This window comes from Garra rufa, chromosome 6 (assembly GCF_049309525.1).
Source record: "Garra rufa chromosome 6, GarRuf1.0, whole genome shotgun sequence".
Taxonomy (NCBI): Eukaryota; Metazoa; Chordata; class Actinopteri; order Cypriniformes; family Cyprinidae; genus Garra; species Garra rufa.
This window is the reverse complement of record NC_133366.1, coordinates 44239950-44262369: the sequence shown is the minus strand read 5'-3', so window position 1 is coordinate 44262369 and position 22420 is coordinate 44239950. Positions and strand designations below refer to the sequence as shown.

The window sequence follows — 22420 nt, the reverse complement described above, 5'->3', positions numbered from 1 at the left end:
TTGGATGGAAACACAGCTTATGAGGTGCCGGAAGAGAGACCGAATGTGTCCACTCCGCTCTGCGCTCATTTTTTTTTAAAATATATATATATAATAACAACCAAATGTCTCTGCGTCGCGCGACACAACGAATCGATTATGAAATTCGTTGCCAACGCTTTTAGTAATCGATTTTTATCGATTTTATCGATTCGTTGTTGCAGCCCTAACATGCACCATCAATATTTTTTTATATGAACATTTTCTTTGTATTTTATTTAATTTACTTAATGTTTTATTTTACTTGATGTCCCACAAACTCCATAGAAACCTTCAAGACTGTGTATGTTCCCACCTATAATAAATGTAAATGATTTCATGTTTCTCTTGTGGTTTAATATTGTATAACTAATTTGCATTAACGTTGTGTTTGTTTAATGAAAAAACAGTGAGGTCAAATCAGTCCCACCTCTATGCACCAAACACCCCTCCAATACTATATTATGTAATATTTCATAGTGTAGGCTATCCACTTTATTCATCAATGCAGAAGTAAGCCTATGGGCAAGACTTCCAGTTCATTAGCCATAGCCACTATAGAGGGTGAACTTGTGTCACGGTTAGCTCAGTTACCTGGATGTGCGGCCATATTGGAGTTGCTCGGATGTAAACAACAGCATTGATTGCACGGTTAATGTACTACTGAATATGTTGTTCTGCTAATTTTTGCTGTTAAATCATATAGAGAAGGACTTAGTAAGCAGGAAAGGGTGCAATATGTTGGCAAACTAAAGTTAATAGGTGGTAAAGATATGTATAAGCAGTATTTATTAAAGATATTAGCCTATCATTTCACCTACCTGACCAGAAATGATGTATGTTCATAATTAATACATTAAAATAATATGGTAAGACACTTGTTTGCAATATCAAGCAGCAACCAGCTGTTTTGTTCAAGTAAAAATAGCTGGAGGCAGATGAGACTGGAAGTCAGACCCTTAAAATTTACAAATGGCTGCGCCCGCTGGTACTGAAAAATTAAGGTGGATAGATGTTTTTTTGCTACCAACTAGCCACCTTTTTAACTTTAATGTGCAAGGTTTCCGGTTACATTTGCTTCCAGTTATTTTATCTGAACAAAAATGGTCTTTAATGCTTCTTTAGATTGAAAAATGATATTTTATTCAAATAGTTTTACCATTTACTACACTTTGTTATTCTTCTAGTTGCACCCGCTAATAAATCTAACACTGCAAAAAATGCTTTTCTTACTTAGATTTTTGTCTTGTTTCCAGCCAAAATATCTGAAAATTCTTAAATCAAGATGGATTTTCTAGAGGAATAAAAATTATTTTCTTGTTTTCAGAAAAAACATGTCGAAATTAAGTGATTTTTTGCTTAGAACAAGCAAAATAATCTGCCAATGGGGTAAGAAAAATAATCTTATTTCAAACAGAAAACAAGATTATTTTTCTTACCCCAATGGCAGATTATTTTGCTTGTTTCAAGCAAAAACACACTTAATTTTGACTTGTTTTTTCTGAAAACAAGACAATAATTTTTACTCGTCTAGAAAATCCTTCATGATTTAAGAATTTTTAGATATTTTGGCTGGAAACAAGACAAAAAATCTAAGTAAGAAAAGCATTTTTTGCAGTGAAAGTACCAGATTGACATAAAATATCTTCCTCGTTGGAAAATAATTATGTAATTTGAAAAAAAAAATAATAATAATAATAAATGACATTTTTCGAAATGTCATCAGAAAAATAACAATAAACATCTAATAACTCATTAATTTATGGTTTTATACTGCCGAAAAAGGAAACCCACGCTGTAGATAAACATTTTAAAACCCTCATAAAACCAAGAGAGCACATGCGAGCTAAGTATACGACAAAATATGACACAAATATTACTTGGCCTGGTTTATTTGGCGCAAAAACTTGCCAATGTAACAAACCGAGTGTGTACTTTTCTCCATAGCAACAGTGCCAGTTTCCTCGCTGCGAGTGGTTTAAAGAGGCGTTTAAACACCGTTTAACCTTTATCCTCCACTTGTTAAATCCTTCACACTCGTTTACTTCTAAATATCAAAGTAAATATGAGCATGACTATGGTTTGGACTGATAAAAATATCATTTTGGCTTCTCCTGAGAGGACGGGTTGACACAGTCCCAGCATGACAGGAACGCGTCGGGTTGTTTGACTCCTCAAGGGGGTTTATCACCGTTAACAACAGTCCGCTGGTGACTTAAGGACCTCCGCAGGGGCCAGCACACAGTCCTGCCTCAGAATGAGATTACCCAGCCACCAAGAAGATTAACTAACCCACGGTAAATCACCAGTATATTCTAGCGTGGCTCTAGCCGAGGCGTGCTTTGATTTTGTCTGTTAAAACAGCGGGCTTTGATATTCAACACAAGGTTGGAGTAATTTGGGAATAAAAGGATGAAGGATTTGCCAGGAGAGTGGAAGGATCACCAGCTCACGGTAGGCTGTCGATCTTTTACTAATGCACCACAGTTCATTTTACCAGTAAGGTTGAGCAATAGTCCCTTGAACGCGAAGATTACTGTCCTGGATGTCCTGAATGTAAATGTGCAGGCTTCTCCCAGACATGCATGATAATGTTGCTCCTGTGGGACAGGAGAGGATCAACACATGAACAGAACGTTTCTATTGTCTTTTAAGATGAAAACAAGTGGTAACACTTTCATTAGTTAGTCACTACATAGGCAGACTGGGACTAGTTGTCACATTTTTTGTGAATATTCTCAGTGCGTTTGTATGTTTTGATAGTCTTTGCAGACATACACATTTAAGTTGTGGCTACAAAAATATGACATAAAAAGATTGTGATTTTTAATACATTCTTCTTTTGTGATAGGGCAGATGAGGTAAGGTATCAAAGGGTAACCATAGTGTTAGTTGCTTATTATGAAATGCAAATAATTGATGAAACCACAAGGGGAAAAAATGGACTGGTTTCCATAAAAATATGAAACAGCACCATTGTTTTTAACATTTATAATAATAAGAGAACCAAATCAGCATATTAGAATGATTTCTGAAGGACTGAAGACTTGGCTGCTGAAAATTCAGCTTTGACTTTGGGAGTAAATTACATTTCTTTTTTAATATATATTTATTTGACTAATTTACTAAAAAATAATTTCATTAAAAAATGATATTTTCACAATATTTACTCGTTTTTTATTAAATAAATACAGTCTTGGTAACTTTACCATATAAACCACATGTGACAACTTGCCCTGACCTGATATGCCCTTGTCCTGAGAACACAGTTCAACTTTCAGATAAACTCATTTTTATTAAATAAAATGAATGAATGCAGTGTGCTATATCTAAGTGTTACTGAGATATAACACATGTGAACTTTTCAATATGTGACAGCCAGCCCTAGTCTCCTAGTGTTCAACAGATCAGTTATAGATTCAAATAAGAATCAAAACTTCATTGCATTTTAATAATATGAATGCACTTTGTTAATGTTCTATGCACTTAATAGGATGAAGGCAGATTTATTTAAAGTTATTTTTTTTAATAAATTATGTATATACGTATTCAAGGTTGCTCTGCGTATCCGACCACTGAACGATGCAGAGATCGAGGAGGGTGCAACCACAGTGGCGCACAAGATTGACAGTCAGGTAAGGAAAAAAACAACAAACAAAAAAGTAAAAAACACCACTGAGACACGTTCAGCCTAATTTATGATTCCTTTCTGAAATTAAAATGATTGCCTTCTATATGAAGATATAGCCATGTGACAACAAACACTGGTCACAAATATTTCTGTAAATGTTACAGATTTTGGAAACATATGCATACATTTCACAACTGGTTAGGAATCTGTTGCAGAACCTGTCATGATGAATGATGGTCTAAAGCAGTGTTTCTCAACTCCAGTCCTCGGGACCCACTGCTCTGCACATTTTGTATGTTTCTGAGTCTGACACACTCAGTTCAGTTCATGAATCTTTCTACTAATGAGCTGATGATCAAAATCAGGTGCCTTAAATGAGGAAGACATACAAAATGTGCAGAGCAGTGGGTCCCGAGGACTGGAGTTGAGAAACACTGGTCTAAAGACCTAATCCTCCCTTTCATCTTCAGTAAATCCTGTTTACACTCAGTAAATAAGGTTTACTGTCTTCTTTGCTTAAGCTTGATGTCTTAAGATTGTAAAAGGCAAAGAAACACGCTGCAGACGTGTTTTTGTGAGCGTAGTTATAAGTCAGTATTCTGATCTTATTTTTCCAAACCAATCAAATCTTGCTGATGAGGAAGGGTGTACCTTACAAACACCTTATGATGAATAGGAGATGAGAGAGATGACACATAAAAATTACAAAGGAATGCATCATTCTAGAGGTTTGCCAAAAAGGAAAGGTGCAAATTAAGTGCAGACATTTTCAGATGTCTCCAAAAACAAGTGCCAGGTTCTCAGAGACTTTGCTAAGGGAAGGAAGGGTGAAACACAATGCAATTTAATGAGAATCCAGGTCCAAAACAACAACATGTGTTTCCATGTACACTACCATTTAAAAGTTTTGGGAATTTTTAAGAAGTAGTATTTTTTAATTTTCTTTTTTAAACAATGTATATTTTTATTCAGCAAGGATGCATTGATCAAAAGTGACAGTAAAACCTTTTACATTGTTATAAAATATATGTGACCCTTGTAGCAATAGCCAAACATACATTGTATGGGTCATTTTTTTTATGCCAAAAATCATTTGGATATTAAGTAAAGATCATGTTCCATGAGGATGTTTTGTAAATTTACTACCACAAATCTATAAAAACTTTATTTTTATTAGTAAAATGCTTTGCTAAAACTTCATATGGACAACTTTGAAGGCAATTTTCTCAATATTTAGATTTTTTTGCACCCTCAGATTCCTCATATTTTTTAATTATTGTATCTCAGCCAAATATTGTCCTATCCTAACAAACCAAACATCAATGGAAAGCTTATTTATTTTATTTATTCATTATGTATAAATCTCAATTTTAAAACATTGACCCTCATGAGTGGTTTTGTGGTCCATGGTCACATATTTTAAATAAATACATCTATTTATTAAAGAATCCTGAAAACAATCACAGTTGCAACAAAAATATTAAGAAGCACAACAGTTTTTAACATTGATAAAGAAAAATGTTGCTGAAAATTCAGCTTTGCCATCATAGGGATGAATTACATTTTAAAATAGTATTCAATTAGAAAACAGTTATTTTAAATTATAAATAAATGATAACAATATTTCCCAATAATGCTGTTTGTACTGAACCTTGGTCAAATAAATGCAGCCTTGATGAGCATATGAGTAAAAAATAAGTTAATGTTTAATCATTGCAGAATTTATCTAATATTTGGCGTTAATTCTCATGTCTAATTACTGTCTTCAGATGGTGGTGTTGATGGACCCATGTGAAGACTCTGACAATGTCCTGAGGGCCAACCGTTCACGTGAAAAAACATACATGTTTGATGTGACATTTGATTATACAGCCACCCAGGTGTGTTCCTACTGTAGGTTTTCACTAAGAATTTTAGGTGCAGTTTCTTGAAAGAAACTCATTACTTTTAAGATATTTTTTTGTGGGAATATTTATTTATCTTAAAAGATTTAGCATGATTACAGTTCCAGATCTCAATGTCATATACTTTTTTCTTTATTTCAGGAGGATGTTTATGTGGCAACAACAAAAAATCTTATTGATGGTGTGATTGCTGGTTATAATGCCACAGTCTTTGCATATGGGCCTACAGGTAATGTTAATGTGAACTTTTATGTTTAGTCTTTGGATAAAATTTACATGTATACTATACCATATTCACATATATGTAGTGATTATCCTAAATGAAAAACATTCTTACCCCAGTGGGATGAAAAATGAAAATGCTTGTTTTAAATTGATCACAGACAATTTGACCCATTTTGACAATTTTGCAAATTACGGCTTACCTCCACAGATCAGACAATACAACCCTTTCAAATTAAGCATATGAAAGTAAACTAACCAAAATATCTCTGTTTACATTTTCTGCTTTCGTTTCTTTTTTTTTTTAGGAGCTGGGAAGACTTACACTATGTTAGGGTTAGATTCTGAGCCTGGCATTTACATCCGAACACTCAATGATCTTTTCAGGGCCATTGAAGACAGCACTGAGGACTTGGATTGCAGTGTTTATATGTCATATATAGAGGTCAGTCTTATTGTTTGTAGATATTAAAGGAAACCACAGGTATTGAGACTTGTATGGCTTATTATAACATAAATGATGTCTCTTACTGATATATGCAGAAGAAAATACCAATATTTCTATGCATTGAAATGGATGCACTCTGTGAGCTACTGGCGCTACCTGTTGCTATTTTTACAGCAAGACAATTTGGATTACAATAAAATACTGATACGATAACCAGAGCTACTGCAAGAGCTTACAGGTAGCAATGGATATAAGTGTAGGCTATCAATTTTTTGCCTCAACGAGTCTAAATACCCCTGGAAATTGAGTGAAATCTGCACTAAAAAACTCCTTCAGTGGCTGTGGTATCATGACAAGCGTTGCATGTTTACATCCTGCCAGGATGGCATCTAGCTTTCTTGTCTCTGCAGTTTGTAAGCTCTTTCACTAGCTGTGGTCTACTAAAAGCCTCAAAGGTGTCAGGGCTAAAGTGGAGAGAACAAAGATGCGGGTCTTTAGGAAGTTTTATTTGTCCACAGGCATCTTCTGATTCTTTTATCCTCTTTTAATCGTTAGAAAACAGTGAAGACTTGCATCGTTTCTTATGTTGCCCTTCGACTGAAAATTACAACCAAAAGCCGCACAATGTGGCATCGTATCACTATTTTATTTTCCAAGTTGTGTTGCAGTAAAAATGGCAATAGGCAGCGCCAGTAGCTCACCAAGTGTCGAGTGCAACCATTTCACACCATAATGGCGCCATCCATAGTCCAAAATATGTATAAAACAACGTGGATTTTTTTAAAATAACATAAATCTTCATGTGTTTTCTACTACATATTTCAGAGACACCATTTACGTTATATTAAGCTATACTAGTCTTAATACCCGAGGTACCCTTTAAAAAACATTGCATTAGTTTTTGTTATTGTCTGGGACTTTACAAATGCATCCTTAGGCCGCGATCACACCGAACACGTTTTAGCAGTTGGAGGCGCCTCTTTTGAATGGTTTTCTGTTGGCGGTGAGCGTTCTCCGCGCTGCTTATGCGCACCGGGCGCCTCGCGTTTTCGCCGCCTGCTGCGCCTCGCGTTTTTGCAGGAGCGCTCTGAGCGCCTGAAGTTGAAAAAAAATCAACTCTGAGCGGAAAAACGCCCAACGTCATTCGCGTTCTTTTCCATTGTCCAATCGAATGAACAGAGAGGCGGGCCTTCTGTTGTGGTGACGAAAGTTTACTGTTGCTTAAAAAGTCCGGAGACTGCAGAAAAGGAGGAGAAACCTTTGGTGTCTATCGTGGGTAACCCGGAGCTGTATTATTTAGGGTTTCTGCTAATATGGCAGTTTACTTAACAGCAAAAAACTAAGATTTTAGAGCGCTTGCGCTATAATCCTTTGATTTGACTGACAGGACAGCTGTTTTGGTCATTGCTTAGCAACATAAAAAAAACGCAGCACATTGCTCTTTTATTAAAAGTCACCAAAAAAGGCAGTGCTGTGCGCCTCGCGTTTTTAGAACTAAAAGACGCGTTCGGTGTGATCGGGGCCTAAATGTATTAAACCCTTACCAACTTATTTGCAGATTTATAATGAGATGATCAGAGATCTGTTAAATCCATCTTCTGGATTCCTTGAGCTGCGTGAGGATGCTAAAGGGGAAATACGAATCGCAGGCATCACTGAATTCTCTACATGTAATGCTAAAGAGGTACACAGACTCATTCCAGTTCGTCCTTTGTCACCCATTCATTTCCCACAGTTGGCCTGTCTACTCTTAATAATGTAAAGGATGATGTCCTTCTGAACCTGATGTTTGCCTGTGATTTTAGATAATGGCTCTTTTGACCAAAGGGAATAAACAGAGGACCCAGGAGTCAACAGCTGCTAACAAGACATCATCTCGCTCTCATGCTATACTTCAGGCAAGTCTAGCATACACACACGCACACCAACCATGCTCATGACCTCAAATTGCCACACTGTCGTCTGAATGTGCATCTCCTGCTTTGTCTGCTCCACAGGTGACAGTGAAGCAAAAGAGTCGTGTAAAAGATATCAACGAGGAGGTCAGGGTGGGGAAGCTATTCATGGTAGACTTGGCAGGAACTGAACGAGCATCACAGGTATGTGCTGTGTGTGTTGATGTGCTGAATTGGAAACACAAGCTTTTAAATTCCTCAAGGATGCCAGATTTTACAGCACCCTTTCTCGTCTTTCAGCTAAATTAATATTTAAGCTGTTCTGTCCTTCATTATTCATATGCATATAATGTGAGACCGATGAAGGAATTTGAGCATGTTACATCTCATATGGCAGCCAAAACATTACCCTTCATTAAATTCAGACATTCTTACACAATTGCAGTTTGCGAATGCCAGACAGTAATACAGTGCCTTGCGAAAGTATTCATACCCCTTCATTTTTTTCACATTTTGTTATGTTACCATATGTTTTAAATGACTTTTTTTATCCACATCAATATACACTCCATGCACCATAATGACAAAGCAAAAACAGAATGGTTACAACTTCATTCATTTATTAAAAATAAATAAAAACTGAAATAAGTACATTGCATTGCCCTTAACTCAGTACTTGGCTGAAGCACTTTTACAGACTCAAGTGTTTTTGGGTATGATGCAACAAGATTTCAACATCTGCATTTGGCAATTATCTGCAATTCCTTGCCTCCCCTCTTTACATCACAAGCTCTGTCAGCTTGGATGGGTTCTGGTTTCTCCAGAAATGTTTGATTGGGTTCAAGCCCAGGCTATGGCTAGGCCACTCAAGGACATTCACAGTGTTGTTTATAAGCCACTCTTGCTGTGTGCTTAGGGTTATTGTTCTGTTGGAAGGTGAACCTTCTGCCCAGTCTGAGGTTCTGAATGCTTTGGACTGGGCTTTAATTCAGTCTCAATATTCTGGTGCACTGAGTTTTTCTTCTTCTCTGACAAGGCCCTCAGTCCCTGCCACTGAAAAACAGCCCCACAGCATGTGGCTGCCACCACCACATTTTACTTTTGGGATGGTACTCTGCAGGTGTTGAGCAGTACCTGGTTTCCTTCAAACATGATGCTTGGAATTGAGGTTCATAAGACCAGAGAATATAGTTTCTCACAGTCTGAGGGTCCTTTGGGTTCTTTTTTTGCAAATTCAAAGTGTGTTTTCATGTGTCTTCACTGAGGAGAGGATTGAGTCTTGCCAAACCACCATAAAGCCCAGATTGGTGGCGTGTTGCAGTGATGTTTGTTCTTCTGTAAGTTTCTCCCATCTGTATAATCATGGAGCTCAACTAGACTGACCATCAGGTTCTTGGTCAACACTCTAGCCAAGGCTCTTTTCTTTCAGTTGGTCAGTTTGTCCAGAAGGCCAGCTCCTGGAAGAGTTGTGGTTGTTTTTAAAGTTCTTCCATTTAGGGTAATGGTGACTAAATGCTTCTGTGAACCTCCAATGCAGCAGAATTTTTATGAACTTCTCACCAGATGTGTGGCTTGATGCAATCCTGTCTCTGACTTTTTTTTTTTTTTTTACCTCAGGGCATGGTTTTTGCTCTGATACTTTTCAGACCTTTCATTAAGATGTGTGTGCCTTTCCAAATTGTACACATTCAATTGAATTTACCACAGGTTAACCTCACTCTAAGTGTTGTAACATCTACAAGCAATATGAATGTTCCTGAGCTAAATTTTAACTAGATAGGGGTATGAATATTTATGCAATGGAATCATTTAAGTTTTTTACTTATAAAAATAATAAATAATACATTTACAAAGATGTTAAAAAACTGTTTTGCTTTGCCATTATGGTGTATGGAGTGTAGATTAATGTGGGAAAAAAGTAATTTAAAGCAGTTTAATATAACGCAGCAACATAACAAAATGTGAAAATTAAAGAAGGGGTATGAATACTTTCGCAAGGCACTGTATGTCCAGTTTGAATGCAAATATTCTCTTCCCTCAGACTCAAAACAGAGGAAAGAGAATGAAGGAAGGAGCACATATAAACCGTTCCCTGTTAGCACTGGCCAACTGCATTAATGCTCTGAGTGAGAAGGGTGGGAAAGGTGCTCAGTTTGTCAACTATAGAGACAGCAAACTCACTCGACTTCTTAAGGTGAGCAAAATCTGTGGAAACTTATTTCCACTTGGAATAAAAAATAAAAAAGGCAATGCAGCTTTTTGTCTCACAAATACAATAATTTTTTCCTAGCAATTCTGAGTTTATATCTCAGAAAACTTTTTTTTTTACTTTTTTTCAGAATTGCAAGATATGAACTTGTGAGAACTTGTATGAACTTTTATTACATTCATGTAGTGGAAATAAGCTTAAGCTTGACCAGTAATTTAAGATATATTTTACATTTTTTTCACAGAATTGCATGTTTACATTTTAAATTCTTAGAACTGAATGAAAACAAGTGTGAGATATAAACTCAGAATTATGAGGGGGAAAAAAAGTCCCATACAACTCCTTAATTATTAAGACTTGGTTTTTACAGTTGTCACACAGTTGCAATTGGTTTTGATGTGGATTTCAGGATGCTTTAGGAGGAAACAGTCGCACTGTCATGATAACCCACATCAGTCCTGCCAGCTCCAACTTTGAAGAGTCAAGAAATACGCTGGTTTATGCCGACAAAGCCAAAAATATAAGAACCAAGGTAAACATACATACTTAATAGTATTTATCTAAAACCAGATGATTATATTAAACCAAGTGTAAAACTTTTAAAGTTGATATTTGAACACAAAAATAGAGTTACTGAAATGTAATTTAGATTTATGAGGAATTACAACTGTTCAAAAGGAGCCAGTAAGATTTGTAAAAGTGTTCTATGCTTACCAAGTTATACGGTGTACAGTATTATATTGTGAAAATTTATTACAATTGAAAATATGTGTTCAGTTTTATATATGTGGCACATAATCCTTCAGAAATCATTCTAACATTCTGATTTGCTGCTCAATAATTTTTTTATGTTAAATGTTATCACGGTTGAAAATTGTATTGAAATGCAACCCAGGTCTCTCTCTTGCTATTCTGTTTTAAATTCTTCTAGGTGAAGCGTAATTTAATGAATGTTTCATATCACCTGGCGCAATATACACGCATTATTTCTGATCTGCGGAGTGAAATCGACAGACTTCGTGCAAAGATTGACCAACAGAGTCAGGAGCAACAGAAAGGAGAGAAAGCAGATATTCGGGGAATTCAAGGTGTGTTCAATTTGTGTTAGTATTTTATTAACATTAGGATTTTAAGATGAAATATACCCACTGTTTGGAGTTACGCACTAAAGTTTAATATTTAGTAGTTTGTTCAAATCCGTAACTGCAAGCAATAATATAAGATTCATTTTTGAGAAAGCAGTAAAAAGCTCAGGCTGATTTTTTTTAATAATTAGCATGTGGTTTCTCTATATGGGCTGTTTTTAGCTGAAGTGCAGCAGTACAGTCATGGTGAGATGGCTTTACTGCAGGAGCAGCTCTTGTCTGCCTTCAGGGAGCAGATGGAAATCAGACGCAGCCTTATGGAGCTGGAGAACTGCAATATGGAGCTCCATATAGACACATCTAGACATCTGCTCACCATCTCAGAGTAAACACTTACACATACAAATGATCAAATCATCAGTAATTCCTCAGTTAAGGGCAAGGTTATTATAGTAGTTCACCCAAAAAATTATTTACCCTCTTTAATGTTGTTTTAAAACAGTAAGAATTTCTTTATTCTGTTAAACACAAAAGGAAATAATGTTTTTTGAAGAATGTGTGTAACCAAACATTTACAGGTAGCTATTGACTTCTATAGTATTTTTTCCATACTATGAAAGTCAATAGCCTGTTTCACACAGTAATACCAGTAAATTGCCGTAAAATAGCCAGAACAACTTTACCCGAAAATAAAAAACCACTGTTCACACAGGCACTGACGTTCTGTCTTTTTACCGGTGAAGCACCATTCACACATCACTTTTAAAATACCGGAAAATAATGTGACATCATTAACCGGAAGTCACCTTTAAATGGCTGCGCCTCCCGGTGTTGTGTTTGTAAACATGGAAGGGTAAACGCGAACAGGAAACAGTTTTGTGTCAAACGTTCACATTCATGCAGCGGCTTTTGGCTCAGAGACATCTATTAGATGACTTCAAAGTGAACTACACAGCGTAGAGTAAATCCGTCTTACATCAGCCTTCACTCAAGCACATGTTACACAATGTTACAACTTCTTAAACTGGTACATTTCCAGAACAAATTTACCAATGTTTTTAAAACGTTCTTGTTGACACATGAACAGTAATTTACCAGTAAAGATGTGTCTGTGTGAAAGGGTCTACCAATTTTTTTCTAAATATCTTCTTTTGTGTTCAGAGTAGAAGACAGAAAGTCTTTGTTTGTATAACAATTTGATGGTGAGAAAATGATAAACAGTTGCCAAAGCAACATTTCTCATTTTCAGTTAGTTTAACTTAAATACTTAAATTAATTTTACTAAAATAACTAAGATATAAAATAAAAGTATATAGACAACTAATAAAACTAACCAATGGAATTAAAAAAACACTAAAACATGAACTACATTGGAAATTCAAAATATGTGACCGTCGACCATAAAACCAGTCATAAGGTTAAATTTTACAAAACTGAGATGTATACATCATATGAAAGCTCAATAAATAAGCTTTCTATTAATGTATGGTTTATTCTGATAGGATAATATTTGGCCGAGATACATCTATTTTAAAATTTTTAAAATCAAAATACTGAGAAAATCACCTTTAAAGTTGTCCAAATTAGGTTCTTAACAATGCATATTACTAATCAAAAATTACATTTTGATATATTTACAGTAGGAATTTTACAAAAAATCTTAATGGAACATGATCTTTACTTAATTTCCTAATGATTTTTGACATAAAAGAAAAATCAAAAATTTTGACCCATGATATGTATTTTTGGCTATTGCTACAAATATACCCCAGCGACTTAAGACTGGTTTTGTGGTCCAGGGTCACATATGAATAAATGGAATTCAAAATATGAATAAAAACTATAGTATCACTAATATACTAAAACAACACTGATTATGGGAATCTTTCTGTCCCCTAGTATGATTTTAAAGAAAAACAAATTTAAGGATATTTTTTAATCATTAATTTAATCATCATAAAATCGTATTGCGTTTCATTACTTTTTCTGTATTTTTAATAGTATTTTTAATTGCATTTTTAATATTTGTCTGTCAAATATGTCATTAGCACCTTATATTAGACCCTGCACCACAAAACTATCAACTATCACCACAAAACTGTCAATTTTTTTAAATTTAAATTTATGCATCATCTGAAAGCTGTATAAATAAGCTTTCCAATCTGGAATCTGAGGGTGCAAAAAAATCAAAATATTGAGAAAATCGCCTTTAAAGTTCTTAGCAGTCCATATTCCTAATGAAAAATTAAGTTTTGATATATTTACAGTAGGAAATTTACAAAATATCTCCATGGAACATGGTCTTTACTTAATATCCTAATGATTTTTGTCATAAAAGAAAAATGTATAATTTTGACTCATACAATGTATTTTTGCCTATTGCTACAAATATACTTGTGCTACTGTCGACTGGTTTTGTGGTCCAGGGTCACATATTTGTTTCCATTATACCAAAATCCACTTGATATTTTGCAGGATGATAGAAATTATTTGCAGGATGCCCTGGGGTTATATAATAATAATAAAAAAAACAGTTTCATCCATGTGAAAACATTATGTAGTAAAAAAAAATACTATACTCCTGTGAGTATACATAGTCTCCTCTCCTACATTATAGTATTTCAACTTATTTTTATCTAAAAATAAACCCTCTTTCTCTTTTCCTCATCTGTTAGTTGGGAGCGTGATCGAGCACGTGCCCGGCGAGGTAAAGCTGAGGTAACTGAAGAGAAAACAGACGGAGATAAGGAGGAAGAGCTAGAAAGTGGACCAGAGGAGCCGCAGTATGTCACAGCAGCTCGAGAGGAAATCGGCCCTCTACTGGCTGAACAGAGAAAGACAATGGAGCTTAAAGTAATTAAGTTCATTAATTAAGACTCTTGAAATCTGACATGACATGTCAAGCAGTGACAGAAGTATAGTTAATTTAAAACTCATTTGTCAAATATGACTTCAGCTTAAATAGGTGGTATTCTAAAAATATTTCTTTTTCTTATTTCAGCGTGAATTAGAAGAAAAATTAGTGAACATGAAACGAAAGTCATCTAAGATTGAGGAGTTGCTTCCTAAACGCATAAGTAACCGTGAGCAGAGAGACATTCTAACGCTGCTTTGTAAGGTTCATGAACTGGAACTTGAAAAAACTGAAATCCAGTCAGCTGTTCTCTGCAAAGAAAACGTTCTCCGAACAAAAGACTTCATCATTCAGCGCCACGAGCAGCAGCGGACACTCTGTGATGATATTATACACCAGCAGAAGGCTCTAATTGAAGGTTTTGGGTCACTATAATGGGCAGATGTCTGAGACACAGATTATAGCATCTGACATTTGACAAATAAACATTATATAAAATATATATATTCTTTCTGTCCACAGATCAAGGACTTTGTGTACCTGAGGAATTACAAGAGCTTTATTCACTGTACTTTAGTGAATTAAGTGATGGAAGCATCGACCAAATACTCAACCTTCATACTTTCACCACAAACCCCAGAGCTGTAAGCTTCAATTTGATCTTCCTTTCTTTCTCATTTACCTTTCCCTTTAATTTACTTTTTAAATATACATTTCAGTTCAAAAGTTTGGGGTCAGGAAGAAGTCTATTATGCTTGCCAAGGCTGCATTTTTTTTAAATAAAAAATACAGTAATATTGTTAATATAATATTATTGCAATTTAAAATAACTAACTTCTATTATAATATAAATGTAAAATGTAATTTATTTATAAGCCATTACTTTAGTCTTTACTTTTGTCACATTCTTCAGAAATCATTCTAATATGATGATTTGGTGCTTAAGAAACATTTCTTATTATCAATGTTAAAAACAGTTGTGCTGTTTAACATTTTTATGGAAAGCATGAATTTTAAATCTCTTTACTGTCACTTTTAAACAGTTCAATGCATCCTTGCTGAATAAATGTATTGATTTCTTACAAAAATAAAACTGTTTTGAATGGTAGTGTGTTGATTTATTTTTTCTGTTTATACAGGATAACTCTCTTATGATTATGACCAGCCAAATGAGACTTGATGTGATCTCCGATTTAGAAGAGGTAGATAAAACACAGCCGAACAACAGGAAGTTCAGTCCTTTAGATAAACATCCCCGTGATTCTTCTTCCTCTGGGCTGGATTATGACAGGTAAAGTATGTAATGAAAAAAGTAGACTGTCATGTTCTTCTGAAATACTGTATGCTTTCATCTTTTTCATCTTTATTACAGTGACAGTAACAGAGTTTTCAAATCGTTGTCTAAACTTCAGCCACATAGACGCCACCACCTATCTTCTAGCCCAAGTCTTTCGATAAAGGTAAACAAAGTCATAGTTTCACAATGAAAGTAATCGGTAAATGAATCCCAGTAACTGTATCTGTATGTAACTGTATAATTCTCAGATCTTAATTTATTTTGAAATAAGTCTAGTCTACAATTGATTTCAGTCAGTTTTGTGTAGTCTGTAATGTGGCTGATTGTCTTTGAGCAGGTTTGTGCTGTTAAGACTCCTGCTGAAGTTGTGAGTCCAGACACTCTGAGGGAAATTGTTAGTGACACCAAGAGCATCTCAGTCATTGCAGCAAAACGCCGCTCACACCTAGCAAAGGAGACCAATTCCAGAGTGGCTGGTTTGGCTTTGGCCGCAGGGCTCAAGTCCTCGGTGAGCATGGACAGTCTCGTTTCTACTTTGGCAGATGAGTCGCCTGAGGTCAAAAGAAACCCACCAAGAAGACATGGAGGCAGATCCCAGTCTAAACAGGACTTAAAGACATCAGAACGCAGAATGGAGCTGCCTGAGAGACACCAGCGCAAGAAACGGTCTAGATCTTTTGAAGCAAGCAAAAGGGTATGAGTTTTGATTATGCTAAATATTCACTACTGTTCAGAAGTTTAGGATAAGTTTTTTTTTTTTTTTATGGGAACCACGGGTATTAAAACTTGTATGGCGTAATATAACATAAATAATGCCTCTTACTGACATATGTAGTAGAATACCCAAAGATTTACGTTATTTAAAAAATCTACATCGTTTTTGACATATTTTTGACTATGGGGGTACGCCATTATTTCGATGACTTTAAATGGTTGCATTTGGTGAGCTATTGGTGTTGCTATTTTTACCGCAGCACAACTAGGAAAATACAATACTTATATGATGGTTGTAATTTTCAGTCGAAGAGCAAAAAGAGAAGCAATGTAAGCCTTTACTGCTTTCCTAGCGATACCTGTGGACGAATAAAAATTCCTAAAGACCCACGTCTTTGTTCTTTCCACTTCAGCCCTGATGCCTTTGAGACTTTTAATAGACCACAGCTAATGAAAGAGCTTACAAACGCCAGAAAAGAAAAGAAAGGCTAGATGCCATTCTGGCAGGATGGAAACATGCCAAAGCTTGTCATGACGCCGCAGACACTAAAGGAGTTTCTGAGAACGGATTTGAATATTCGGGGCATTTAGACTCCTTGTGGGGAATAATCGATGGTACAGCATTTGCTTTAAGCCTACACTTCTATCGGCACCTGTAAGCTCTTTCAGAAGCTATAATCATCGTATTAGTATTTTATTTCACGTCATCGAAAATAATGGCGGCTCCCATAGTCCAAAAAATATATAAAACAATGTGGATTTTTTAAATAAGGTAAACCTTTCATGGGCTTTCTACTACATATTTCTGTAACAGATATCATTTAAGTTACATTAAGCCATATAAGTCTTAATACCTGGGGTTCTCTTTAAAGAAATTATTACTTTTATTCTGCATGGATGCGTTCAGTTGATCAAAAGTGACAACATTTATATTGTTGCAAAAAATCTATTTCAAATAAATGCTGTTTCTATTTATCTTCTGAAAACCAAAAAAAAATTCCACAAAAATATTAAAGGGATAGTTCACCAAAAACTGAAAATGTAATGTTTATCTGCTTACCCCCAGGGCATCCAAGATGTAGGTGACTTTGTTTCTTCAGTAGAACACAAACGAAGATTTTTAACTCAAACCGTTGCAGTCTTTTAGTCAAATAATGGCAGTCAATGGGGACCCATGGCTTTGAGAGTCAAAAAAAAAACATACAGACAAAATCAAATTAAACTTCGGCTCGTGATGATAGGTTGAGGTCTTAACGCACAAAACAATCAGTCTGTGCAAGAAACTGAACGGTATTTATATCATTTTTTGCCTCTGATCCACAGCAATGTCCAAGGGTCCTGAGTGCGTTCACAACAGCCGTCGCGTGACGCGTCAAAGTGCTCTGGCATAGTAGACGCATGTGCGGAAGCGCATATATATCCCTCATTGTTTACACATTTATTGTGAGATTGTGGGTATGACAGCTACTTAAAATGGTAATTACTTTGGCTTATTCTGATTTTTACAACCGGTTAAAAGATTACATTAGCTTGCACAAACTCATCCGGGAGTGTTGACTTTTCACTGACTACCAACTTTTGAGCCTGATCGACTGAAGTTATGGTTGCTTGCTCTTCATTACACGCCAGCTGTTGTGAACACGCTCATGACAGCTGAACATTGCGGTGGATCAGAGGTAAAAAAAATTATATAAATACTGTTCAGTTTCTTGCACAGATCAATTGTTTCGTGTATTATGACCTCAATGTATCGTCACAAGCCGCAGGGTTTAATTTGGTTTTGTCTGTGTATGTTTTTTTGACTCTCAAAGCCATAGATCCCATTAACTGCCATTATATGACGGTTTGAGGTAAAAATCTTTGTTTGTGTTCTACTGAAGAAGAAAAAAAGTCACCTACATCTTAGATGCCCTGGGGGTAAGCAGATAAACATCAAATTTTCATTTTTGGGTGAACTATCCCTTTAAAAAGCAGAACTGTTTTCAACACTGATAATAAGAAATGTTTCTTGGGCACCAAATCAGCGTCAAGTTGTCAAGTTACATTATCTAGGAAGCTGCTTAGTTTGATCTGTTTGTACCACAGCAGGTACAAAAACCAAGACAAAACCCTTCCAGATATCCAGCTTTGGAGAGCATTTCGGACAACCGGCTTGTGCGACCAGCATTAAACGTGATCCAACCACTCAACAGTGGTGCCCCAGTAGCTAAAGTGAAAACCCCTGTCTCTCACTTCACAGGTACAGAACTACAGCCATTTCAGTTACATTACTTTACACTGTTTGCCAAACTCAAGCTAAATTGTTATTCAGACTAGACTTTAGATGTGAACTCTGTTTAAAAATTCAGAACTGCTTTGTTACCACAACTGAGATTTTCTGTTTTTTAATATGGGTGCCAAAATCAGTATGTGCCGCTTTTATACTTTAGACAAGAAACAGGCCTAAAAATGAGCAAATTTTAATATTGTTAAAATGAATTTAGGAGAAGTGCAGCTTGAGAAGTTAGAGATCAGGGGAACGCCACCCAGCACCATCCATCAAAAACACTCAGATGTCAAACGAGGACAGGGAACCTACAAACGACAGCGAGGTAAGTTTTTTTTCTTGCTAAATTGCAGCAACATGTTCTTTTATTTTTAACTGTGAAATGAAGTTGGGAGATTGTGGATTGTTTTGCAAACGATGTTAACAAAAATGTTTTTTTTTTTGTTTGTTTATGCCCAGGAGATGTTTCTCACTCCAGCAATCTCCTACAGCAACCAGACAATCACAAGAAGTCCACCAGTGAAAATCCTAGACAAAAAGGAATGGCCGATGTCAACAGAAAGAATGAAGCACGGCAAAAAAACAAACATACTGTAAAAAAGTCATATGTCTGAGTTTTTTTGTTGTTGTTGTTCTTATACAAGTGAACATGACGTATTTTTGCACTGAATTGTACAGACTATGTTGTGAAACTGTTTTTAGCGACTGCAGAATAGAGATTTTATACAGTTTGAAACTGACAATACAAACATTTTTTGATGATTCACATTTGTATTTATTTGAAAAAATAAAGCACTGAAATAAAGCATATATAGGCTTGGAAATAAAGCATGCTTCAGAATGGCTTTATTCTTCTCTAAATGTACTGAGTAAACTCCTGCAATATTGATGAAATGATTGTGGTTTAATTTATTTAATAAAAAATGAATTGTATAAAAATTTCAAGTGTGAAAGCCCATATTGGTTTCTCCAGGGAAGGATTGTCCCTGTAATAACGGCTCTGAGTCACTTTGGATTAAAGTAAACCAAACTGACAGGCACACACTGACCTTAGTGAAACTGAATGTGTCTGGTGTTGAGCAGCATCACTGTTTAATGATGTATCAGTACAACTATGTAATAAATAAATATTATGGTATGGTATGGAATATCAGCGTATCAGTATACCACAGCATGAAGAGTAAATTTTCAAAAGACTGAAACTAAAAGACGATACTGTGCTGACTTTAGATCCGACAGTAATGTCGCACCACACAAGTGTGAGTAGGCCTAACTCTTTTATTCCGTGATCACTATTGCTTTGTCTGTTATTACAGATTGTTTGATATGTACTGAGTATTAATGTGTTTTTAAAACACCTAAAACACAGCAGAGTCCATTTATGAAGGATGAAGGCAATCCGCCACAACTATTGAAACAGAATGTTCAGATGAGGGAGGTCAAAACAGGACAGAAAATAGCCTATTACTTCTAAATTATGATGTTTTTGATGTAATAAATCTTGATAACATTGTAAGTGGACCTCAGAGAACAGTACAAAATGAAAAACAAAGGCAGTTCATGACCTTTTAAAGTAATAAATCACAGATAGAACATAATGTGAAGAAATTATGAAATGTTGGAAATGTTCTAAATTCGTTCCTATTTAAAGTTTAAAAAAAAATCATAACTCATAAGAGTAATCTCTCTGTGTGTATGTGTATCTCCCTTCTCTCGTACAGTAAAAACAATCCCTCTGAAATCCTACGAGAGGCCACTCGATCTCAGGGGTTTGGTTATTTTTGTAACAGAGTACACAAGTGAAGCATTGAAATTTATTTTGAAATGAAATAACTCAGTTACTTTGTGACAAATCTGTTGGTGGTCATTTTGAAGTCGACACTACAAGCCGGTCCGTTTATTTTCAGCTGTGGTTTCCTGTGAATATTTGTGGTAGAGAGCTGAACCCTCTGGAATAACAGCATATGATTTAGTTCTGGCTGAAAGGCGGAGCATTTCTCCTATGTTCACACCCTACTGTGATTTTACATATGTAACTTCAAGCGTTCCTGCCATCTTAAGAGTTTGCACGTGGAACATTCTGAAATGTATGGCACAAGAAGACAAGATGTAGGTGAGTAATGGATCATATTTTATGGAAGCAGATTTTGAAATGAAACTGCAATGTACATGTCCTAATTGTGTGTTTTTCTCCAGAATTGAAATGATAATGTTACATTTTCCAGCTGGATAGTTTAATCATCCAGTAGTTTCCAGTGAAAATGCTGAAGCAGTTCCAGTTCTTCCTTCTGTTGGGAACAGTATTTGTCATATTCTTCATAATAGCTCACTGGGATGACGTGAGAGGTGGCACTTTTTATCTGCACGTGGCTTCATCATCTGCATTACCCACAAGCATGATGTCCTCTGGACACTGGACAAGTGAGGATTCATTTCTCTGGAAAGAGTCAAACTTGACACTCATCACAACCCACCTAAAACATGATCAAGGCCCAAACCTAACGCAAACTTTTACACAGTCTTCTCTAACACATCTTGAACTGCGTCAAGCACATCGTAGACGTTTAATCAGAGAGCACTGCTCAGCCAACAGCAGCTTCAACTTCCCAGGAAAACTGAAGACATTTGACCAGATTCCAAGCAAAGCCCTGGACCATCTCATTGTGGATGACAATCATGGTGTCATTTACTGTTTTGTACCGAAGGTAGCATGTACCAACTGGAAACGAGTCATGATTGTGCTCAGCCAGAACCTGAAGGCACCTGATGGAGCTCCGTATCTGGATCCTCTCGACATACCATCAGCGTTATCCCACAATGCAACTCTGCATCTGACATTTAACAAGTTTTGGAAACTCTTTGGTCGTTTCTCACGTCCTCTGATGCATAGCAAGCTGAAGAATTACAGAAAGTTCCTTTTTGTACGAGATCCTTTTGTACGGCTTATTTCTGCTTTCCGGAACAAGTTTGCTTTGCCTAATGAGGATTTCTACAGACAGTTCGGCTCTGTAATGCTTCAGCGTTATGCTAATATTTCAAAGCCCCCTGATTCTGCTCAGGAGGCGTTCGCCGCAGGTCTCAGATTGTCCTTTACTCACTTTATTAAGTACCTGTTAGATCCACAGACTGAACAGAAGAAGCCTTTCAATGAGCATTGGCAGCAGATGTACAGACTCTGCCATCCGTGCCAAATTGAGTATGACTTTGTTGGGAAACTGGAAACACTTGAGGAGGACACAGAACATTTGTTGAAGATTCTCGGGATGCAAAATCAGATTCGCTTTCCCCCGGGGTACCGCAATAGGACAGCTGCGAACTGGGAGCGTGACTGGTTTACAAATGTTTCAGTTGCTGACAGGAGAAAACTGTACGATCTTTACGAAGCAGACTTTAGATTATTTGGATATGACAAACCTGAGACACTTCTGGATGAGTGACAGAACTGGTTCTTTAAAAGAGATTATGCATATACTGAAAAATAAAAGTGATTGTATAGATGTTTAGGTACATTTTCTAGTTGCATGCACAATGCCATAGAACAGGGGTTTTCAAACCTGTCCTGGAGCCTCCCCTGCCCTGCACATTTTGTATGTCTCCCTTATTAGGCACACCCAATTCAGGTCTTGCAGTCTCTACTAATGAGCTGATGATTTGAATCAGGTGTATTAGATGAGAGAGACAAGCAAAATGTGCAGGGCAGGGGAGGCTCCAGGACAGGTTTGAAAACCCCTGCCATAGAAGAACCTTTTTGTCTAAATGGTTCCATAAAGAACCTTTAACATCTAAAGCAACTTTCTGTTTCACAAAAGGTTCTTTGTGGCAAATAAGGTTCTTCAGATTATACAAAGGTAAGCAAGAAATGGTTCTTTATAGAACC

At 36.1% G+C, this 22420-nt stretch overlaps 2 protein-coding genes across 2 annotated transcripts; both read left to right on the top strand.

Moving 5' to 3' along the window:
• The first annotated feature begins 2264 nt into the window (after window positions 1-2264).
• LOC141336740 (kinesin-like protein KIF19) lies at window positions 2265-19282 on the top strand. The gene is made up of 21 exons (XM_073842468.1): window positions 2265-2472; window positions 3573-3653; window positions 5419-5529; window positions 5695-5782; window positions 6084-6220; window positions 7782-7907; window positions 8029-8121; window positions 8221-8322; window positions 10160-10312; window positions 10737-10859; window positions 11259-11415; window positions 11635-11797; window positions 14088-14265; window positions 14414-14684; window positions 14789-14910; window positions 15406-15557; window positions 15639-15726; window positions 15901-16257; window positions 18363-18516; window positions 18761-18868; window positions 19003-19282. Exons 1-21 carry the CDS (start codon window positions 2431-2433, stop codon window positions 19155-19157), a joined length of 2961 nt encoding a protein of 986 aa, XP_073698569.1. The 5' UTR covers window positions 2265-2430; the 3' UTR covers window positions 19158-19282.
• Window positions 19283-20750: 1468 nt separating this feature from the next.
• Window positions 20751-22002, top strand: LOC141336741 (carbohydrate sulfotransferase 12-like). Its single transcript, XM_073842469.1, has 2 exons — window positions 20751-20917; window positions 21059-22002. Exons 1-2 carry the CDS (start codon window positions 20805-20807, stop codon window positions 21978-21980), a joined length of 1035 nt encoding a protein of 344 aa, XP_073698570.1. The 5' UTR covers window positions 20751-20804; the 3' UTR covers window positions 21981-22002.
• The last annotated feature ends 418 nt before the right edge of the window (window positions 22003-22420 follow it).

Coding starts and splice junctions, on each gene's coding strand:
- LOC141336741 (XM_073842469.1), top strand. CDS start 20,805: ATGCTGAAGCAGTTCCAGTTCTTCCTTCTGTTGGGAACAGTATTTGTC. Junction 20,918..21,058: donor TTTTATCTGCACGTGGCTTC/ATCATCTGCATT, acceptor GCAAACTTTTAC/ACAGTCTTCTCTAACACATC.
- LOC141336740 (XM_073842468.1), top strand. CDS start 2,431: ATGAAGGATTTGCCAGGAGAGTGGAAGGATCACCAGCTCACG. Junction 14,266..14,413: donor GAAAGACAATGGAGCTTAAA/GTAATTAAGTTC, acceptor TTCTTATTTCAG/CGTGAATTAGAAGAAAAATT. Junction 15,558..15,638: donor TCTGGGCTGGATTATGACAG/GTAAAGTATGTA, acceptor TCTTTATTACAG/TGACAGTAACAGAGTTTTCA.